The sequence below is a fragment of the Seriola dumerili genome, unplaced genomic scaffold, assembly GCF_002260705.1.
Source record: "Seriola dumerili isolate Sdu_G_001 unplaced genomic scaffold, Sdu_1.0 BDQW01000088.1, whole genome shotgun sequence".
In the NCBI taxonomy this organism is placed as follows: domain Eukaryota; kingdom Metazoa; phylum Chordata; class Actinopteri; order Carangiformes; family Carangidae; genus Seriola; species Seriola dumerili.
The window spans coordinates 8427330-8445068 of record NW_019174343.1 but is presented as its reverse complement, the minus strand read 5'-3'; the positions used below and the strand labels follow the sequence as shown (position 1 = coordinate 8445068).

The 17739-nt window shown below is 42.6% G+C and overlaps 1 protein-coding gene across 1 annotated transcript; it reads left to right on the top strand.

Moving 5' to 3' along the window:
* Positions 1 to 6384: 6384 nt before the first annotated feature.
* Positions 6385 to 12843, top strand: LOC111221980 (inositol hexakisphosphate kinase 2-like). Its single transcript, XM_022745596.1, has 5 exons — positions 6385 to 7107; positions 8930 to 9164; positions 9716 to 9900; positions 10378 to 10553; positions 11246 to 12843. Exons 1-5 carry the CDS (start codon positions 6834 to 6836, stop codon positions 11975 to 11977), a joined length of 1602 nt encoding a protein of 533 aa, XP_022601317.1. The 5' UTR covers positions 6385 to 6833; the 3' UTR covers positions 11978 to 12843.
* The last annotated feature ends 4896 nt before the right edge of the window (positions 12844 to 17739 follow it).

Genomic DNA, 17739 nt, shown 5'->3' with positions numbered 1-17739 from the left:
GCGTCCCTTGCTCCTGGCAGTCTGCTCTTGTGAGTCTAAATTACTGTCTAATTAAGTCCTTTCTGTCCCCTTTCCTCTTAGCACTCACAGCTTTAATCCTACCCTCCCCCTGATTTTTGTGCTTGCTCCAATTAGATTTCTCTCAATTGCAAATCCATCTTCCTTATCAGTTATCTTCATCTTTGGTGTCTTGCGAAAGTCTGTTCCAGACTCCGCCTTCTGTATGACATATCTCCAGTATCTCAGACTCCCATTTCCTGTCACACTTCCCTTTTTTGTCAGACCAACTAGGCTTTGTGAGATGTAAGGACTAGGGACTGAAGCCTAAGGAAATTATAAAATTGTTATGAAAAAACATCTTTTAAGGCAGGAATTTTAATGTCTGCCCTTTCATTTCAGTGTGCCAGTAAGTATCCATGGTAAGCCATGCCAGAGGCTATATCTGCTGTATTGAGATATTAAACATACAGCATATATTTATTGTTAATGAATACAAGTGTTATCAAGTTTAATTGACAGGCTATTAACAATATTGGTTGTAGTGATAGTTCACCACTGTGACTCAACGTAGACCATGCCAAAGAACACAGGAGACTCTGATTTCTTGAGGACATTGGGATATTTTTGGTTCTGTACTTCATTTACGAGTTAATTAGGCCAGTCATTAGGCCAGAAACCTGGTGTACTCCTTTCATCATAATCCACTCTGTCTCTCCTTATCACTGTACTCATCTCCCCGCCACTTTCCGTTTCCTCTCCTTTTGTCCTTTTTGCATCTTTTACTCCCAGTTTAGGAAGTGACTAGAGATGTCAGACAGGAAACTGGTCCAGGATAGGTGTGTGTAAGGGTGGAATGACCTCATACTGAAATCCCCCATTCATTGCTTAGACATACACACATGCATTCATGTACACAGTTGTCGTACAGTGAGGCAGCCTTGCCCCCTCTATAGCTGTCAAAGTTCATATAGTTTTACCTTGTATGGTATGGATCTACATGCATTGTTTCAAGCATCACTCGTACTATCACCATACAATCCTCAGCATAGACTGAGAGGAAGTAAATAAATAGAGAGGAAATAAAAAAATTACTTTTGACGAAGTAAAAACAGAACAGGTGAGGCTAACTAGATCTAGATCTCCTCTTTGTTACTTGAATTCATATGGTATTATCTTCTTGTCAGCATTGTTGTATCAAAACTGTGTCAGACATGTTTCTAGACGTGTTTACATGAATAATAGAGACAACTAGACCAGCGGGAGACGGACAGAATTGACACATCTGTACAGTTGTATCATTGAGGGTATAGGGTTAGGGTTAGGGGAACTGTCACCAGGACTTGGCCTGTGTGTGCAGCTATGTGACTACAGTGGTGACTGACATAGTGGCAGCCAGTGAATTGTTTCCCTCCTGTGTTTATTTGTCTCTTGCACTTGGCATGGAGCAGACTGTGCTTATTAATAGCCACTCCACAGCCTGAATTGCAGACAGCATGTGGTATTTTTAGTGGTGGCTCAGGTGTTTGGTGACCTATGAGGATTTGGTTAGTGGGTTTATCTGGCATGATGTGATGTGAGGTGATCAGTCTGGAAAATGACCCTGCAAATCACCAGATCAGCCTTTTCCACTTCACCTATACGCCAGGTGTCTGACGTGCGGGGTAGAGTGTGTGTGGGGTTGTTGTTTTGGTTGTGTCTTTGTATGTGATTTTTGCAATGTGTTGATCTGTTTCTGCCTGTCTGCATGTGTGATGTTCATGAGTTCTGAGTGGTCATATGAATATGCACATGCACATGAATATGCACATGCACATGCACATGAATATGAGTCGTCGTGTCCACGCACGTATCTCCTTGGCCACTGCGTAAATCGGCCCAGGTAAATCCAGACTCGTGCCACCTCATTCAGATTATGTATCTCATCCCTAAATCTTTTAAGGCTCTCGCAGGAGATAAGGTCAACAGTACAAAAACAACACAACAAACTTACTCTTGGAACAAAGGAAAACACTGAGGATACAAACAATATTCATTGGAGACATTTACTGAATATATGAAGAGAAGTTATTTTATAAGATTTTGTTGTGTTTACTGGAAGTAGTACCCAAGTGATGGGCTTATCCATACATTGCTGAATAAATATATTTGTGCGTGTCTGTGTGTGTGTGCTCTATGTTACTTTGCCCTTCACATACCTCTCTTATGCCTCCATATCTCCAATCTGTTTTATATCTAAATTCACTCGGCACCTCCATATTAGTCTCCTCCTCCAGTGTCCATGGCCACTCAAGGGCAAAAGACAAACCTTACCCTCCCTTCCTTCCTGCTCTCCCCTCACGCCCAGCAAACATCTGTCTCTACATAGGTCCTTTTAATACAGATATAGCTGCCAATTACATTTCTAGGACGCCTGAACGTGCTGCAAAGCCCTCTGGAGCTACCGCGGCCTTGATTCAATATAACATCGACCCACTTGATAACCTCAATGACTTACCTGCTCTCACTCTGTCCCCTTTGCTGAACTGTTGTTGTTGACAGATAAGCCTGCTAAGTGAGACCTTTTATCTCAGTGAACGTGTTGATCACGATGAGGATGTTGAGACAGTTGTCTGTGTGACTTTGAATCAGAATAACTGAATATATTGCAGAGTGTATTGTAGATTTGAAAGGCATTTAAGGTAAAATAATGTAGTGGAGGCTCAGTGTTTACTCAGTCATGTTTACACAGAGAGAGATGGATCCAGGTTTGATTCCTGGTCCTTGTGTTATTTAGGAAGATCTTGCATCAGTGTTTGTATCCCCAAAGGGCTGAAGTTTGCCTCTACAGGCCAAATGAAATTGGTGTTGATGAAACAACTTTGCAATAGTAAAACTATACTAGTGCTAATACAAAAAGAAAAACACTGACACAGAGTGAATTAATTAGAATGAAACAGTATATATATTGTATATTTTTTTGGGAATTCAAATAAATTTTAATATGGACATTTCTGGGGCGTCAGCTCAGTTCTGGCCTGTGGAATCAATCCCGTTTCCTTCCTGAATCTTGCTTGCCATTATAGAAAAGACTAAATTCTTGCTGATTGAGTGGCAGTCATCGGGCTGAAGAACAGAGCAGATACACTTTGAAATCCATTTGCAAAGCTGTTTCCTTGATGTAAATTCAGTCCTCTCCCTTTTGTCAAAGCTGGAAAAGCTCTGATCTTGTCAGGAGCCACTCTCTTAACTGCACGTCTGTTGCACTGGATTCCAACTTTATGTTGGCTGCACATCTGATTGTCTCCATTTGCGAACTGGCATGCGCCTGAGCGGCATTGTGAAAAGCCCTTGCTAACTGCCCCATGCCGTACTTGGCCCATTTCTTTCAAGGTCATGGCTTTTGCATCCCTCTTTTTTCTTTCTCCCAAGGTCATTGCCTTTGGACACTTTCTCCAGTTTGTGCTGCAGTGTTCATCATGTGCCTGTTAAATTCCTCTGCACTCAATCACCTATTGTTTGTTTGATTTATGTACATTCATTATTGTTAATGTTTGTGCCAACTGGATTGTGAGCTTGTGGATGTCAGTGAGATGTAATGAGTGCTTGAATTCTTACAGCTTCAAATAGCATGTGGTGTGTTTCAAAGGTGGATTTAAATGACAGCCGAGTGTTTGTTCTGCTTAGAATACTTCATTTATGTTTGTTTATTTTTCTTCCCAGACCTTACCTCATCTGAACTGTATATTTGAATATCATCACTTTAGTGTCTTGCGGGTCATCCTGATTTTAAAGTTGGCTTCTTGACATTGCCAACTATCTGTCATCTACAACTCTCTGTGATTGCTCATTGTAAAAAACTGATAATGCAGGCGTTGACACTGACATAGCTTCATGTTTACCCTGCAAGACAAAGTGGTCAACAGGGTCATAATATGGTGATCCGATGACAACACCTGTGTTGTGTGTTCGCCTGTATTGAAATAAAAATAAGTGATCACAGGGAATCAAAGGTGAAAGAACAGAGCTGTCCCTGCTGAGACCAGGGGCTTCTTGTCAGAGTGGTCTATCAATTAAGTTGCCCACTGAAAAATATTTCAGCGCAGGGGCATGTGTAGGAGGTGCCCAGGAGTTGGACGGCCCAGCCTTTTTCTTTGTCTGCGATAAAACAAAGCTGTAGATGTGTTTATGTGTATGTTCACAAAACATATGTGTGTTTAAGTATAACTTAAACTAGTGGCTATTTTCTACTTGTTCGTCATGTCCTATTTTCCTCTTGTGTTCCAAGAGGCAGGATTAGAGAGATTAGTGCTGGGCTTTCTGACTCCCTGCATAACCAGCCACTGTCAAACTTAATGTACAGTACACATGCACACACATGCATGTGCACATACGAGCACACACCCATACATACACAAGAAACTGTTGGTACAAACAAGCGGGTATACACTCATGAATTTTTCATGTGTTTTAGCGATAACACGCTTTGTACTCATCTGCGTTGTCATTTCCCACTGGTGGTTTAAAGTTGGACTCACATGAATTTAGACAGCAGTGAGTGACTGGTTTAATCAGATGTTATTTTGCCTGCCACGATAATCTGTGTCAAAAAGCTCTGGGAGGGTGCAAGATGAGGATTATAGTTTCCAGTCTGGCCACAGCACGAGTTCTCAGCAATCCCTCTCACATCACCCCTTCTCTACCCACCTTATATTCATAACACCACTCTGTTCCCATTTACAGCCTCATCTTCTACTCTTTAGTTTCTTTGCATCTTTCAAATTGTTATTAATGCAAGTTTCATTATAACCAGCAAAGATGTCACTTTATCATGAACTTTAAACCAAAGGTAGGGGTCCTTAAAACTTTTACTCACTTAGATTTAGTCAGTTTGCTAACTGTTGCTACGCCACTACAGTTCAGGGTGTAGGTGGAGAAAGTAAATACAAAATACAGAAATTCTCAAAGCTGTTAAATGTATAAATAAACTAATGCATAGTTCATTTATACATTTATAGACTTTATAGAGAAAGGCACTTTCATCTAGTAATCTTTACATGGTTACTAATGAAGTGGATTGATTTTTTCCACCAACAGAATCTTATTTTAGATTTATTTAAGTCAGGTTAAAATTCAAAGGTATTGTGTTGACTTACAGTTTTTAACATTAACAGAATTTATGGGAGACAATAATTTGGTAGTTTTACTGAAATTCAACCCAATATGCAATAGACTTTGCAGCCAGTGGTAAGATCAGAAATTGTCGATCAGAAATCAGTTCGGTGCACGGATCATGAGAAGGTCTCATGGGCGGACCCCTCCTGTCTTCTTCATTTCATTTTTTTGCTTTTGTACACTGATATCATTGTACAACAGAGACTGATTGAAGCATTAAATCCAGGAATAATGTTTTTATATTTATTTTTCATTTGCTCCTGTCTGTTTGATATTGCCGGGGTTGCAGCTGAAATTGCCATACATGCCATAAGAAGACATCTAAGCAACACATTAATTTGATGGAATACAGAAATGTAATTATAGTAAAATCTACTTGTGCCCTAATGATGGAGCAGTGATATTATAAGCCTATTAACTTATGCAGTCTGTCCTTCCTGTATCTGGCAGCTGCAACTGGGTTGCTCTTAGTCTGAAATATGTATTTCATTTTTTCCTATTTGTCAAATATTAATCTATAGTGCTATTAGTAAATAATATGCTCTTTGTTTGTGAAATGTACCGCTCTGCTACCAGTAGACTTGTCAATGTTTGCAATTGGTCACATCCTGCAAACACCGCCCCTTTTTTGTGAACGCAATCGGGAAAACCTGGGCTAACTTATCGAGTTGATAACCACCTTTGAGTGACAGCTCAGTATGATTGCAGTTGTTAGGCTTAGTGAAGCCAGACAATGAAAAGATATCCTGGCTATGTTGAACTTGCTTCGTAGTATAGGCCGTAGGTTTTCTGTGTAGTGAGTGACTCATTTTGTTTATATTTAACTAGTGTGTTAGTGTGTTTTGTATTGCATGCCAGTTTCTGTGTTCCTAACCTCCCTTGTTCTGTTCCTTCCCCTACACCTTACTTTGTATGAGGAAATCATGCTGCTTGTTCTGTCAGGTTGTTAAAGCCCTGTTGTCACATAGACAGAAAAACAGCTGAGTTCAGCGTCACCCTCCCTCCTTGTTTTTATTCTTCTTTCCTCTACCCCTTCCCCCAGACTCCCCCCTCCCACCACTGTCTTTGTTTGTTCGCTTCTTTCCCTTGAGGGGTTACCACCCAACAACCTGCTTTGGATGCTTCTGATTGGTGGATTGCTTGTGATGGGGCGGACCAAACGTCAGGCTTGTGAGAGCTTTACCAGTCATGAGCCAGCTCTCAGCTGTTAGAGAGCATTCAGTCTGCAGCGGAGGCACGAGCCGGATCTGTCTCTGTTTGCTTTATTTACTGCTGCAATACTAGTCCAAACCTCAACGTTTAAAGGACATAAAAGGGCTTGCTGTTTCTACTCAGCTACAAGAACTGCCAGACAAGGAGTTGAAAGGGAATTAAACATCCACTAATTCTCAGCTGTTCATTCTGTTTCTTTTCTATTTCCTCCTTCCTGTCCTTTGTTTTCGACCAGCAGAATCCCAGACAGCACAGACGAAGAAGATCTTCATAACAACAAAGGTTTGTGAAGACATCGTGGGAACAACTTGCAAAATCCTGACATATTAATGCAAGATACCACGACTAGTCCTCTGCGGATCTGCAGTGCGTGAGAGAGTGTGTCCCTGCCAGATAAGGCCCCCACCGCATCGTGTGTGCGTGCGTGAGGAGGCTAATGCCCGCGGTAGTGTGGTCAGGGCCAGAGGAGGATGAGTCCGGCTGTGGAGGCTCAGGCCCAGGAGGCCATGAATGCAGAGCAAAAGCAAAAGCAGAAGCAGAACCAGCTACAGCATCAGCTGCAGCACCAGCAGTGCTACATGGAGAAAGGGGTGATGCTTGAGCCTTTCGTGCACCAGGTGGGGGGACATTCCTGCGTCCTGCGCTTCGGGGAGCAGACCATCTGCAAGCCCCTCATTCCCCGCGAGCATCAGTTCTACAAGAGTCTGCCTGCTGCAATGAGGAAGTTTACCCCCCAGTACAGAGGTAATGAAAACCGGCCTTTTCTAACCAGTGTAGTGGCTGTTGTGTTGTTATGTTGTTATGCATTTGTCTCTTTATTTTTCTGCTCCATATGTGCAAGTCGGTGAGAACAGATGTTGCAGATGTGCTTTGCATTTTTGTGGTTTGTGTGTAAAGTGCAAATTTAGGATTATTGGGCAACAGAGCTCCCCACTCCTGCTCAAGTGTTGTTTACAGGTTCCTGCCAGCAGCATGTACCAAACTGTTCCACAGGAGGGTGCTGCTGCTCAGACTGCAAGTGGGCCTTCTACAAACAGGCCACCGGTTACTGTGTCCTGTTTGTAGAAGGCTGTACTAACACAGGTAAGTCAGGTGTGAGCACTTTTTCATTTTCTGGTGACATCCAGAAATCCAAGAAGCAGCTGAGGTCGGCTGTCAACATAGGCAGAGCTCTGCAAAAACACCAGATGACTGTAGATTAGTCCTCAAACAGATGGACTAATCACCACCACCACCATACCCTCTTTAAAAATGAAATGCAATGAGTGACTTTAGCAAACAAAGACTGTTGGACTAGTTTATCAGGTCACACATTATATGTGTCACACATATTTCAACAAGTTCTGCAGGTTTTTTGATGGGTTAAATCCACCATGAAGCGAGTAGCATCAGTAAGACTGTCATTTAGAAGACAAATGAGAATCGGCAGGCTCCCAAGAAGCCTTCTACCAACATGTCTTCATCATTCTCCATCCCGTTTTTCCTACAGCACATCCCCTTTAAATGTTATCACGGGCCAGTTCAGCTGTTTCCTTTGTGTCCCCAGCAGAGAAGTGAAAGGTGATACAAAGCAGTCACTTTCCTCTGATTGTCCTATAAGCCCTGCTTCAGTTCACCTCAACAAAAACTCATGTGATCATGGGATGATATTAAAATAGGTCTTATCTTCTCTTTCCCATGCTGTGCCTGAATATTTTGTGGCAACAGTGCTTTATTCTTCATGTCTGCATTTTCACCTTTTTATCTTTACTTTCTTGTATATTCTGAGTCCTCCTCTCCTTCACTTTATCTTGGCCTCTCCTTCAGCCATATCGTGGAACTCTATGGAAAGTGTTGGCTGTTAATAATACACAAGTATTGGGGAAATTGTGAAAATATACTGTAAATGTGCTGCTGGAGTTACTGTACTGTCGAACAGTCCTTTGCTGTTATACTGACTCTTATTTGTCGTGCTCTTTTGTCTGGAGCTGAAGCTAGTAGCTTGTGAGCATCATATCTACATGATACAGCATTCTTTTTTTCTGTGTACATGTGGTTGATGCTTTGTGGTTTCTGTATGATGTATATGTGTAAATCGCTCATAATTTTGTGTGAGGTAAAATAAACAGAATTCTGACTGAAGTTTTGAATTCTCGTGCCATTTGTGTTTGGGCTATAATTTATCCCATGTTGCTGTATGCTTTTAAGCATTAGATTGTCAACTGCTCAAGAGAGCATGATTTGTTTCTGTGTGTATTTCCATTAGACCAACTTCTCTTCTTGTTGTTTTGGTCTTTCATTCTGTCTGTTTCTGTGTGCCTTTTGAGAGCTCAGTCCCTTCCTCTCTAGCTTTGTTCAAGTATTTTTTGGAGCAAATGTCTCAAAAAAGATGTGGGCGTAGACGCAAACTACTCTCTAACTGTAACTGTACTGCAAAAAACACCAAGATGGGAGTAAGGAATGCTTATTACATTTATTGTACTTTTGTATTGTATTTTTTTTTTTTTCAAGCGACATATTCCTCTCACTGCTCCATGACACCAATGTCTAACAGCGGCTTTCTGTCTCCCTCTCTGTCCCGTCTCAGGTGTGGTGTCAGTGAGCTTCGAGGAGGATGAAGAAGGGAATCTTTGCCTCATTGCCTACCCGCTCCACAGTGATCCAGCAGCAGATCTGGAGAACAAAGACCCCTTGGTCGACTGTGAGCCCAAGAGCAAGTTGCTCAAGTGGGGCAAAATGGTGACCTCATCACTGCTTGTGGACACCGAAAATTACAGCAAAGATGGCCGAAGCCGTCACTCTCGCAAAGACAAGGACAAGAGGTGAGATGCAAGGACATGTAAACAACACAGAGAACAGCACCTTCAGGGACTTGTTATTATTATATAGTAGATGGTGGGAGCAAAGTGAGTCACTTTCACATGGACATTAGACTGAAGATGATGAATCGATCACTGCAGAACTGTTACACAACCATGATATATTTAAAGCAATCCTAAGTTTTTCCATGGATTGTAAAGATGTTGTCTGAAGACATTAATCGACTGATGACGCACACGTTGTGTTACACATACAGCCTAAGGAAAAACAGTCTGTAAATAAAGCGAGAGACTGAACCTTATCCTAGGGAGTCAGAGGGAGGGCTCAGGTTTACATAAGCACAAAAGAGGCATGTCCGTGCATTTACAAAGACAAAACCTTACTTAGTGAGGATAATTATGAGTGAAAGGCACCATTCCACTGGGCTTCACTTCAAATCCTATGTACCTCTTGTTTTGTGCTGTAACTGTGCACACAAACAGTAGCGTATTCTGTTTTTTCCCCCCTGATTGTATCTTAAACTAACAAGGATCTCTCCTCCTCTGCTGTCCAGTGTTCACAAGCTGCAGGAGGACGTGGAGTTGGAGTGGCTGCAGCAGGCCGAGGTGCTCTACTACAGACTGGAGTGCAGTCACAGTAACGCAGTCCCACAGCTTAAACATAACCCTTGGAGTCTAAAGTGTCACCAGCAGCACCTGCAGAGGATGAAGGAGAATGCCAAACACCGCAACCAGTACAGTATCCTTTCACTGACCGACAAATACCCTGTTGTTCTTTTATTGTAAGATTCTTTCTTTTGCCAACATTCAGTATCACAGTGGAAAGAGAGAGAATTAAAGTTCCAAGCCAGAGGGCACGGCACGGCCAACTGTGCCACCAGGACACCTCAACACTTGCCTATCTACATGCATGGTTATTAGTGGCTCCAGCTTGTACCTGAGGTCTGATGTCTAATGCATTGGATAGATATCAGTTTTTTTGTCCTGTGGAGTCACTTTTCTAAAGCACTCCCATCAGTTACTTTATATTACTCTGACTTGCCTGTATATAATATGATAATAGCATATACTGCATGTGAGTGCAGTGAAACCTGTGGAGAGAAAAGCTTAGATCAGTGTTGTTTTTTATTTAAGTTGTTTTTTTAAGTTATGAGTTCATAAGTATAGAAGAAAGCCATGGTTTTTCGACTCTATCCTCCTTGACTCGGGTTCCCAGAATTCATCCTGCTAGAGAACCTGACATGGCGGCACACAGTGCCATGTGTTTTGGACCTGAAGATGGGTACACGACAGCATGGAGATGATGCCACGGAGGAGAAGAAGGCAGTGCAGATCCGCAAGTGCCAGCAGAGCACATCAGCCTCAATAGGAGTCCGTCTCTGTGGCATGCAGGTGGGCTTCGAGCCAAGTCTGGCCTCTGTGTTAATGAACTAATTTGACATTTTTTGAAAATGTGTTTAATTCACTTTCAGGCAAACAGTTAGATGAACATCTGTAGCACTCTCATATCTGTCAGTTTAATTTAAGCCTATAGCCACCTTTAAAATTCTCTAAATAACACGTTATATCTTGTTTCTTCAATCTACAAAAACTGAAATCTAAAAACAACATTTTATGGGGGACTGTGCAGTTGCCAGGCAACCAGCAGAGAAAGTTACTGCTAACAACCAGGGAAGAGTCTGAAGTGTTGAACTGTCCCGAAATTTGGAACTATTTTTTAATAACCTGACTACCAGGTGCTACCCAGCATGACAGGTCTGAAATTTGTTTGTTGAATCAGTAAAAGCGACTCACCACGCTGTTCACCATCTTTTATCCAATGGCTCTGTATATTTTTGAGTACTCATCCCTTTTCCCTTCACTGCCATGATCATTTAAGTAGAAATGAGAAAAGGAAATTACAAAGAAGACAAAAAATTTATTGTACAACACTTTAGCTGGCCAGTCTACTGCAGGTGAAACAAAGCTACTTTTAGGCAGTACTTTCAATATAATGAAAAAATATGTTTTTGGTTCGTGTTTTTGAAGCCGTTGCTATTCCTACTCTACTTTTCTAACTTCTTCATGTTTCTCCATCCTTTCAGGTGTACCAGTCTGACACAGGCCAGCTGATGTTCATGAACAAGTACCACGGCCGTAAACTGACCCTGCCAGACTTCAAAGAGGCTTTGTTCCAGTTCTTCCACAGCGGACAGCGTCTACGACGTGAACTCCTCTCCCCAGTGCTGCGCAGGCTCAGAGACATGCAAGCTGCCCTGGAAGCCTGCGAATCATACCGCTTCTACTCCAGTTCCCTGCTCATCATCTATGACGGCGCACCCCACCGTAAACACACACGACGACGCACTGAGGATGGACTCTCTGAAGAAGAAGAAGAAGAAGAGGATGAGGAGGAGGAGGAGGAGGAGGATGAGGATGAGGAGGAGGAGGAGGTGGAGGTTGAACCAGAAATGGAGGATGAAGAGGAAGAGGGGGTGGGGGAAGTAGCAGGTGCACTTGGTTTCCCTCACAGCCCCTCTGTGTCTAGTGACGTCAGCAGCAGTTGCTCCAGCAGCAGCAGCAGCAGCAGCAGCAGCAGCAGCAGCAGCAGCAGCAGCAGTAGCAGTGGGAGCTCAGGTGTCAGCCAGGCTCGCCTGTCCCGCTCAGACACTCGCAGCCCCGTGGTGGATGTGAGGATGATAGACTTTGCCCACACCACCTGCAGATATTACCGGGAGGACAGCGTGGTGCACGAGGGCCAGGACAGTGGCTACATCTTTGGTCTCCAGAACCTGATCACCATCATCTCCGAGCTGGAGAACCACAGCACAGACTAAAGACTGACATGACACACGCACACGTACACACACACACACATTCAGACACACATTCAGACACAGAGGCACAATAGCACACTCTCTGAACTGTGAAAGAAGAGAGGAGGACTGGGCTACAGAAGAGGAGAGAGATTTCTCCTCTCCTTGGCGTAGCCGGCCTTTCATTGGACTCCCTTTCCTGTTTCTGCCTTTGGTGCTTCTTGATGTTCCTGTTGTGTGTGTCTGTCGTCGGGACATGAAACAGACCTGCAAATAACAAAGAAGAGCCATCTGTGTGACTGATGCAGTGATTTACCCATTGTCATCATTCTGTTTTAACCCACTTCACTCTTATGAGAAAGGGTAGGCGGCAAATAAAAGCAGTTTTAAGTCCGAGACAGTAGAAATGTTTTAGCTCATGTCTGATTCCAAAGAAAGTGTCAGCATTTTGCACGCACAAACATGCACTTGAACACATTCTGCTGAACGAGTGTGTGTTTAGATTGAGACAGGGCTATCAGAGAGAGCAGGAGTTGTATGTGTATGAGGACAGAGTCGATGGGAAGAAAGGTAGTGAGCTCACACCCTCCATTCTTCTCTTTTGCCTCTTCATTCTGCCATCCTTCTTTCCATGCTCATCTTCACTCAGAGAATATATTCATATAGGTATCAGAGACAGATGATATAGAGTTATTTATTTATTTGACATGTTTCATAAAATAAACTAAAAGTTCAAAAAAGAATGTGAATGGAGAGTACTACATTCCATGTTATTAATGTTACAATAATGATATTAATTAATATTGTTATTTGACATGTTTGGATACCTCTATCTTGTATATCTGTGTTGTCCACAGTTTGTCGGAGGAGAATATTAAAGACTTTGGTTTGTGCTAACGTCTGTGTCATCTTTTTTATTTGTTGTGGAGAAGCTCAGGAACTTTTAAATCACTGGCTCAAAGAAAGAAACCACAGATTTCATGTTTACATAAAATTTAAATGTCACAGTAATAAAATGTCATGTAAATATCCAGGATGTGAGGTCATCCCCTCCTCTGGGTGTGTACATGTGTGATGAGGCAAATGTCCTCCTGTGCACGAGCCAGCACAAGCACATGATGAAAGATTAATAAATATTTCTACAGATAATTCTGGAAAGTATGATAGGATTGCAACTCAATACGAAGCCCACTCCCACCACCTGCTGTGCAGAAAAATAACTGGAGCACATGCCAAGTCTGAGGCCTGCCGTAGATACATCCTCTAATATTGTGGAGCGCAGCCAAGACACAAGATTCCCCAACCTTACTGTATCTTTAGATTTGTTTCCCTCCGTCTGCAAGAATTTATCAGATGCATGTTGATGTTAAAATAGAGACGGAGGGGTGGGGGGTGGGGGGCGGGGGGGGGGTTCCTGGCAGCAGGGGGATGAAGCGGCACCCTTGGCGGCCTCAGCCAGTCCTGTCATGTCCAACCAGTCTGAGGAGAGACAGAGAGGAGGCGGAGGCATGTGCTTCTGAGAGTCACAGGCTGGCGTGCAGTGTGAGGAGCAGCAGCGGCTCCTTGGAGAAGAGAAGCTATTAAGCAGACACACAGCTTGTGTCAACAGAGTACACGGGCCATTACCACTGGCAGTGTCTCCGTGTGGATACTGCTACTGACGTACCAAGAAACCTCACACATCACTGACAAAACTAATCAGTATGATACTAAAAACACAATTTATTTTCAGAGTTGTTTTTTTAGGACACAATGTAATGACATTTGAGTTTTAATGTGTGCTGACAACATCTACACACTTTGTTAAATCGATGTACTACACAATGATCACGTGAAACGACAGCAAAACACAAAGGTGGTTTTATTCTGAATCTTTGTCAACTATATTGGTTAGAGTACATCATATTGTGAAGGCTGTGTGCTTGTTTCAGGTTAATGCTGAAAATAGTGACCTCCTGCGTATATCACCATCTGTCACATGGCTCGCATGGGTTTTGGACGTGAATAGGTTCGTCTCAGAGGTCTGACATATACAGATCCATACTCGCCTGTAACTTGTAGCTGTGTTTAAATTAACCAAAAGAAATCAAACAATACACTGGAAATGGATAATTTTTGTATTGTTTTTGAAGATTTCTGTTTAACACTTATTATAAACTGTCTCTCAATTATCTTCGTATGTAAGTTTATTAATATTAATCCTACATTTTAAAATGATTTTTTTCTGTGCCTTGAGTGTTGAGAATAATTGAGCAAAATAGTTGATTAGGTTATTCTTACCAGCGTGATTCTTTAAACACAGCAACACTTCTCTCAAAGATGTCATTATTTACTGTGGTACATATCCATGCGTGTATACTGCGTGTTGTTCTCTAGTCCTAGGACCAGCTTGCACTCTGTAATCCTATTGGTGGCGTAGAAGGCTAGCTACAATATAATAAGGTCAAACTATTTTACTCGGTAACACCAAGTAAACGGCTTTGAATCTGCGATGCGGACAGATAACAGGACAACCTAATCTTAAAGAGCCTAGGTCAGGGCAGGGTTAGGGGCGAGGGTTTATGAGCACATACTTTCTTTGCAGACAACTTTTAGACCCCAGTATTTTGCTATGTTTAATAGATACTGTCATAGATCAGGCTGCAGAGCACACTACTGTCCTGGACACATGGCAGGACATGCATGTGATGTTTCTGTGCAACACGGCGGGATAGAGAGATTGATATGATGAGAGATGAAGACTGGGAAAAGAAAGCCTCTTCCATCTCATCTCTGCTGGGAACACGGGGTTGTGTTTTGTCTTGTGTGTTGTTGTGGTGTGGTGTGTTCGTTCCTGCTTTCGTGTGGGCACGGGCGGGGTAGTGGATGTTTGCATAAAAGTCTTACAGGGTCAGTGGGGCTGCTATTCAAATCCATCAGAATGTATCGCCATTCTATTGGGTAGTGTATGCATATATGTTATTTACACGCACAGCCCATTTCTATAGACTTCACGTTAAGCTCTATACCTTAGTCCTCGGCTAAAACCGCTCTGTGACACGTATAACGTGTGACTGTGCGTCTCGTAGCCTATTGCTTTGTGAAGGTTCCCACTGCAAGTAGAGCAGTTGCATAAAGCAGTCTAAAAAACCTATCGTTTGCAACATGCAGGCCTGCCGTGAATTAATAATCATAGCTTTTGGTGCCACTAGATCCACACCCCCGTTCATCGCCAAAATTATTACCAAGCCTTCTTAACTCCTGCGGTTCATTCATCCAAAGGCTCGCCCTCCAAACACCCTAATACATTAGGCAGACATGGTGCAGCTATACATCTGGCACTGAGTATTGGAGCACACATTCATCTCAGAGCACCGACAGTAGTTGAATGAGACTCACCCTCAGACACACAATCCATTACCTGGCTTTACAAAAAGTCCTCTCGTACTGACTGAAAGTTCACTGGTGTCTATGAAATTAACTTACCATTTTTTTGTCGCGTACCATCTATATCGTATATAGTGTGATTCGCTTATCTTCTCTTTAGGCAGTTCAGCACATTATCTGTACCATAACTTGAACTGATTAAGAGGGTGTCTTAATGAGAATTGTGGAAGTGACAAATTGCGCCTTTCAAACACGTATTACCTGCTGAAGAGGCAGTTAAGCTACTATGCAAGAGTTATGGTAGTGTCTGTCTATTGGGACAGGAGGGGGACCAAGATTAGCCAATGTCCGTTTGCAACCACGAGCGAAATAGGGCGTACGCCGGACTTGTTCCTGCGTATTGATGAGAAAACAGGAGCGTACGGCCACGGAAGTAATGCCTGGCATAAATGTCCCGACTACCTATTCCAGAGTGAGAGGCTAGTCAGTAGGATAGTCCGTAGTGTCGAAGTATACCGGTTATCAGCTCTGCATCCATTCTAGATTAGCATGGTGTGATTTGATATACCACAATAAGGACAATAACACGTCTTTGGGAGAGCACACGGTATTCATTATGACTCTCTATACAAGTACGCTCCAGGGCAGCTTTTGTTTATTCACGGTGGTCCGCTGATCCTTTCATTGAGTTAGATGTGTGTAGTCTCGTTGGTAATTTGTGTGTGTTCAAATCTATTTCGCATTATTTCCGAGCACCGAGTAGATGATGTTGGTCATGAAAGGCATGAAAAGACGTCTACAGCATATGCGAGAGATCAAAAATGTCTTATACTACGCACATCATGGCAGACTGAAACCGCGCGATCATACTCTCTCTTACAGACACGGTAGACCACAGTGAACAACAAGGCCTGAATATCACACAGGTCGGCCCTTTTTTTGGGCACAGGGGGTCGTGGGTTCAGAAGGGAAAATGTTAGTACGAAACACAGCCGCTAGTGCTGTCCATGCTTGCAGCTAGTGTCCGATATGAATCGTTCATGTGAGTCCCCAGCAAATCTCCCATCAGTGTCTCACTGCCATCTGTAGAATTGCTCCATTGTCTCGTGACACAATTTAGCGTAAAGCATGCCAGTAGAGCTTGCTGCTGCTCTGGGTGTGGAAACAGATGTGAGGGGCGAGAGTATTGAAGACCAAACTGTTTGTGGCCAAGGTCCTTTTTTCTATTTATACGGGGAACGCAATTCTGTCATACCAATAATATCTCTATGTGCAGTATTTCCATGTAGAACACAAAGTGGCATTAAAACATTTTTTAGTGCAATGCCTGCATTGCCTGTTGTGATAATATTCTTAATATTTAAATCTTGTAAGGTTTGAATTCGGCTTCATGCAGGAGCTAAAAAAGAACCACCAAGGTTTTTCATTAAATATTATAGTAGTTCATTAGTAGGATGTATGGAATAACCACAAATGAGCAAATGATATGAGCCAATGGTTGGCAAGATATTTATATTTGTGTTTATGAAGGAGGAAAATCTTATCAACAAATTTGGCAGATTTTCATACGACATTAGAGTAGCAGGCAAAGAAAGAAGCTATAGATCATGAAATCAGGAACGTGGCCAAGCCTGGTTTTGGACAGGTGCAAATGACCTTACATAGTGGTGACAAGCTACACACAGGCTAATAGCATATGGGTCAATAATGGTAAGTGAGGGGGGGTGGGAAAGGGCAGGTAATAGTATCTATGACTGGAGATGTATGAATAAAGCTTTTTCTACTGCCTCCATATGTTTACTGGGAAGATGTAATGGAGACAAAAAAAAAATAAAGAAAAACTCGTGTGATTAAGTATCGATGATGGGCTGAAAGGAGGATTAATCTGCTGGACGCGCTGTCTTAAATCTGTAATGATTTGAGATAGATTGAGCCACGGATGAAATGTGTTGTGTGTGGTGTGGTGTGTGTGTGTGTGTGTGTGTGTGTGTGTTGTGTGGTGTTTGATACTGCACCTACTGCGTGCAAATATCTGGTGAACGTTATTTTCAGGTAGTTTTTGGAGAATATTAGGGGCGTGGTATGTGTGCTGTTAATGAATAAAGGATGTGTGATGATGAAGAACTAGAGCTACCATGCAGAGAAGCGTATGCTGCATAATAAATCCAACTACAACTCCTTCGTTGAGGCTGTAGAGTCAGTGACAGCTGTGTTGAATAGCCGGTTTGATTCCGTCCTGTCACAGCTTCTCTGTGCATTGTCTGTTTGGATCCATATAAAAGAGCCCATATAAACGTTATTCTACTCCCATTATAAATGTGGGATTTTTTGACCCTCACAGAAATAAAAACACCTTTTACGCTTTCAAAGTGGAGGATCACAGATGATGCTTCATTTTAAAAAAGGGGAAAGGCCTC

What these genes read in the sequence shown, in the direction of transcription:
- LOC111221980 (XM_022745596.1), top strand. Translation starts at nt 6,834, where the DNA reads ATGAGTCCGGCTGTGGAGGCTCAGGCCCAGGAGGCCATGAATGCAGAG. An exon ending in GTTTACCCCCCAGTACAGAG is followed by an intron (nt 7,108 to 8,929) that starts GTAATGAAAACC and finishes GTCCCGTCTCAG; the next exon opens with GTGTGGTGTCAGTGAGCTTC. An exon ending in CAAACACCGCAACCAGTACA is followed by an intron (nt 9,901 to 10,377) that starts GTATCCTTTCAC and finishes TCGGGTTCCCAG; the next exon opens with AATTCATCCTGCTAGAGAAC.